The sequence below is a fragment of the Mchenga conophoros genome, linkage group LG10 (genome assembly GCF_057382185.1).
Source record: "Mchenga conophoros isolate Kocher_MC1m ecotype Shallow Benthic linkage group LG10, M_conophoros_male_GT1.1, whole genome shotgun sequence".
Classification (NCBI taxonomy): Eukaryota; Metazoa; Chordata; class Actinopteri; order Cichliformes; family Cichlidae; genus Mchenga; species Mchenga conophoros.
In genome coordinates this window covers 14572673-14577593 of record NC_140535.1, presented here as the reverse complement: position 1 = coordinate 14577593, position 4921 = coordinate 14572673, and the positions used below count along the sequence as shown (strand labels likewise).

The 4921-nt window shown below is 38.1% G+C and overlaps 1 protein-coding gene across 1 annotated transcript; it reads left to right on the top strand.

The window, feature by feature from the left end:
- ppme1 (protein phosphatase methylesterase 1) lies at positions 1 to 4546 on the top strand. Its single transcript, XM_085288635.1, has 14 exons — positions 1 to 281; positions 776 to 871; positions 1076 to 1166; positions 1330 to 1387; positions 1501 to 1552; positions 1875 to 2029; positions 2598 to 2688; positions 2929 to 2994; positions 3088 to 3214; positions 3311 to 3440; positions 3543 to 3587; positions 3672 to 3736; positions 3874 to 3941; positions 4184 to 4546. The coding sequence occupies exons 1-14, from the start codon at positions 196 to 198 to the stop codon at positions 4185 to 4187; spliced, it is 1134 nt and encodes a 377-aa protein (XP_085144761.1). The 5' UTR covers positions 1 to 195; the 3' UTR covers positions 4188 to 4546.
- Positions 4547 to 4921: the final 375 nt, after the last annotated feature.

Sequence of the window (4921 nt, the reverse complement as noted above, 5' to 3'; positions counted from 1 at the left end):
ATCATCTGAGAAAAAGAGACCGTCATTTCAGCTGCCGAAGAAGAAGAACGCTAGCCGTTAGCTTGCCAGGCAAACGCAGTTTAACCAATGTCTGGCTAACATCGGTGTAGGTGTCGAAAAAAATCATATGCTGCGAAAGCGAGAGAAGGTCACATCAAAGAGTTCCTGACAAAGACCGGCCTCACTTTTGACAACATGGAGAAACAGTTGCATTTGAACCTGTTAGCCTCCAGACCTCCCATGGCAGGTGGTTTTCAGTCTGGCTCCAAAATGAAAATGGGGTGAGTTAGCTAGGATCTTAGCATTTATTTGTTTAGTTGTGTGCACTATCACGCCGGTTGTGTTTTTTTTATTCCCAAAGCCAGGGAGTGTAATCGTATATTTAGACTCACTGAATTGCACTGCGTAACTGATTGCTTTAGCCCGGCTAGGTTAGCTGCATCTGCTACCAGAGTTTAGATAATCAGTGTTATACACCACTGATTGATTTAGCCTGGCGCTTTTGCGTGTTAGCATTTAAAATTTAAAAGGATATCCTTTCAGTCTGAAAATTCTGTTTTGTTTTTTATTATATTTTTTTGTCTTTTTGTTTATTTTTCTATTTTGTTATTATTGCAATGTTTGATGATGTGAAAAGAAGGGGAGAGTTATTTTTAGTCTGGAGGGTTTTTTGTCTTTCAATTGCTTCTACAAAGTTTAACAGTCCTGTTGCAGTGTTGAGTCACATCATACATGGATTCGGTTACTTATTTACTTTTGCTCTTTTTATTTACAGACCTGGGCGTAAGAGAGATTTCTCTCCTCTGCCCTGGAGTCAGTATTTTGAAACCATGGAAGACATAGTGGTGGAAAATGAAAACGGCAAAGATATATCCTTGACTGCTGTTCCAGTTTGTAAGAGGACATTGAGCATGAATGACACACACTTTGGGTCCAAGTCTTCAGATTTAACTCCTGATATCATTGTGCTATATGACTAGAGTATATGCAGAAGATTAATGTGCATTATTGTTGGACGAGCATCTGCTTACTTCATTATTCTTTCAATTAGTATTTCTTTGACCACTGTGAACATTTTCAGAATTTACTGCAGTGGCTCCCATGGTCCTGTGCTGCTCCTGCTTCACGGAGGAGGCCACTCTGCACTATCCTGGGCGGTGTTCACTGTGAGCTTCATAACTATTACAGACCCTTTATGATCTGTTAGCAGTCTACATTAAAGTTAACAGCAATGTTGGGCAGAATATTTATAAAGCTTTTTTTTTTTTAATGTCAACATATCGTCTGTGATCTATTTAATTGAAATGATTTTTATCTATGTTCTTGCAGGCCATCATATACAGCAGGATTAATTGCAGGGTGGTAGCTATGGACCTCCGAGCTCATGGTAGGTTGCAGGACACAGCAAGTTTTTATTTTTGCACGTGGTTAGAGGATTATGGCATTCTTTGCCTCAGCGTACATGGATCAAATGAGTTAAATCTCTGTCATCACCTGCAGGTGACACTAAAGTGAAAAATCCTGAAGATCTCTCTGCAGATACGATGGCGAAGTAAGTCTTTAAGAGAACACAGTTTTTTGTGGGAATAGTTTTTAAACATCTGCTTCTTGGGTTTACATCACAGGAACATATGGGACGCCACAGAAGGTGGTGATGATCCAGCAGGCATGAGTTTAATTAAGAAAGTTTTGATTTCACCGCTCATTAAACGTGGGAAGAGTGTGGTGACTTCCTGTGGCTCACATTTGGATTATTGATTGCGGTGTAAAATGTAAAAAGTAGTTACAAGCTTCCTGATTAGAGTTTCAATCATAACTGAAAAACAGGCTGACAGGTTATATTCTTGCTTCTTTTTTTTTTTTCTTCCCCAAAGGGATATTGGCAAAGTGGTGGAGGCACTTTATGGAGACAACCCACCTCCAATCATGCTTATTGGACACAGCATGGGAGGGGCCATTGCAGTTCACACTGCCACTGCCAATCATATACCATCCCTGCTTGGTCTGTGCGTCATTGACGTCGTAGAGGGTAAGCTCCACAGATAAGTGCATATTTCCAAAGTCGTTAAAGACAAATCCTGCGAGTTGCTTTGGTAACGCCTCAGGTCACTTATTTGGGCAGTTACTTTGAGGCCCTTACCTAAATGACTGAGGAGACTGAAAATGGCTTAAATGATCCACAAGTTGTTCTTCTATTCTGAATGGGCAAAGTCACATGTCAGTACAACTTCATTAACAGTCCAAATTTGATCAGTGACTGGCTTGTTCTACTAAGAGCACTTGAACAAATATTATGCTAATCAATGTTCTCAATACTGGGAACAAAGAAAAACAATGAGTATACTTAAACACTTAACTGTGTGCACGAGTCTATGCAACAACATGAGCAGATCACATGATTGGGTCTTTTCCAGTACAGGATGCTCTCATTGATTTTTATGAGAGCATTTGCCATTTCTTTCTTCTTTTTTTTTTTGTTAGTTGTTTAGTTTTTTTTAATGATGTAAAATGTAAGTTATTATGCTGAATATTGTTAATAAATGCCATAAGCACTAATTGTGGGTTTGTTAAATAATTTTGTTTGTGTTAACACTCAGGGACAGCAATGGATGCTTTGAACAGTATGCAGAATTTCCTCAGAAGTCGGCCAAAAACATTTAGATCTCTGGAAAATGCGATTGAGTGGAGGTAAATGTTAAACAGTGAGCCACACTGCTGCATCTTTTTGTTTGATTAGATTACATCATACATATATATTCTGTCTTTTAGTTTGCAAATTGTGCCAAGTGTTATTTGTCCAAAGCACACTGAAATAACTTCTTTATTTATTTATTTATTTGTTCGTTGCAGTTCCTTACCTTGAAGAGCTTCAATTCTTAATTGTTGTATACAAGTGCCTAAAGGTGTTCTTCACCTTTTTCCTTTCAGTGTGAAGAGCGGCCAGATCCGAAACATCGAGTCAGCCCGGGTGTCCATGGGAGGCCAAGTGAAAAAGTGTGTCTGGGCTCTCTCTTCTCTGCAGTTTTTTCCGTGTGGGTTTGTGGCTTTAACTGACCATTTCAATTTCCTCTCTTGTGACTTTTACAGATGTGAGGAATCCAGCAGCAGTTCAGGGGTGTCTAATAGCATTGGTGAAGGTATTATAGAAGAAGAGGAAGATGAGGAAGCAGAAGAAGAATCCAGCAAGAAAAGAGCAAAGGAGGATGACCAGGAGGTTTGGTCTCTTGCTTCTTAGTTTTCTCTTGTCATCTGTAAGTGTTTTGGAAAGAGATTGAAAGCTATAAAAGAGTATTTGAATTCTTTCACACAGACGAAAAAGGAGAGCATCTTCACCTGGAGAGTAGAGCTTTCCAAGACAGAAAAATATTGGGAGGGTTGGTTCAAGGGTCTGTCTGCCCTCTTTCTCACCACCCCTGTGCCAAAACTGCTCCTTCTCGCAGGTTTGATTTATTCTTTTTTTTTTTTTCTCAAATATCTAGTAGTTTAAATAGGACACACACACTGACTGCACAGTTTCACGCCTGACTTATCTCGTTGTACAGGAATAGACAGGCTTGACAAAGATCTTACCATTGGACAGATGCAGGGTAAAGTGCACAGATTGTTTCTCCCTTTTTTTTGCAATTTTCTGTAAGAATAAACGCATTTAAAAAAATATTATTTGTTTGCAGGAAAGTTTCAGATGCAGGTCCTCCCTCAGTGCGGTCACGCTGTTCACGAGGATGCACCTGAGAAAGTGAGCGTTCTTACCCGAATTTACTGGCACTGTACTCATGTCAGAGGCCCATAACGTTATATATTTATGTATGCGTGCTGCGTGTTGTTATGTCTGTTTTCAATGTTTTAACTTGCTCCTCTGACATCTGTTGCTAGGTAGCAGATGCACTAGCAACATTTATGGTTCGGCACAAATTCACTGAGTTTAAGGAGGGATACCTGTGGTAAGTGAGCTCACTACTAAGGAATGAGGTTGTTAAATTTCCAAGAGATGCATTAATTATATGTAGAATAATATGATAATCGTTTCAGTTCTGCTTTAACAATAAAAATCTAGATTTTTAAATTGGTTGATAAGGAATTTATCCTTGCTTGTTCCTGTCAGGGAGGCTGGAATTAATGGTAGAGACACATGAAGAATTCACCTAATCTTACTTGATTCCATTTTTCTTATCTTTTTCTGCAGCTAATTTCCAGTTTTGCGTCTACATATAGCCAGCAGCCGTAGAAGAAGTGTCTCAAGATTTATCAACATCATTGTCCAATTAAGGAAAATATAGCTGCTATTATTATTATTATTATTATTATTATTATTATTATTATTATTATTATTATTATTATGCTTTTGTCATGTTGATATTTTTGCCTTTCTGCTTTGCCTTATTTTTATTTTAAATCATCAGATTTGCTTGTATGTTTCCTTTTTGTTTATATATATTTTTTTTAAATTTCTGATTTGTAATGTTCTCCTGTTTTATTTTGAGTGATTGCATCATTATTGTGTGTTTAATGTTTGAATTTAAACAGTGATTAAAGATGGATACAGCCAGTAGTGTCACCCAGTCTTTTAATATGTGCGTGTTAATATGCATGTTGTACTTAATTCTAGTTTTCTATCGTTTCTATGCTGTTCGCACTAGAATAACTACTAGAACGTTCTGCTGTTCTGAGTGAGTTCTCGTTGTTAGTCCCTTTTTTTTTCTTTTTTATCCAGTAGGTGAATTAAGTTGACCAGGTGCTCCAGTTTGTAAAAGCCTGAATGGCACATTCAGCTCTTGTCCAGCAATGTTTCAACACATTGTTTACAACACCTAGATTATTGAATCTTGGACACAGTTGGGTGTTCCAGCAGGAAAATGATGTTAAAATCGGTTTTGGAATGTATAAAGCACGCTAACAGTGAGTATCCTCGACACTACTGAAA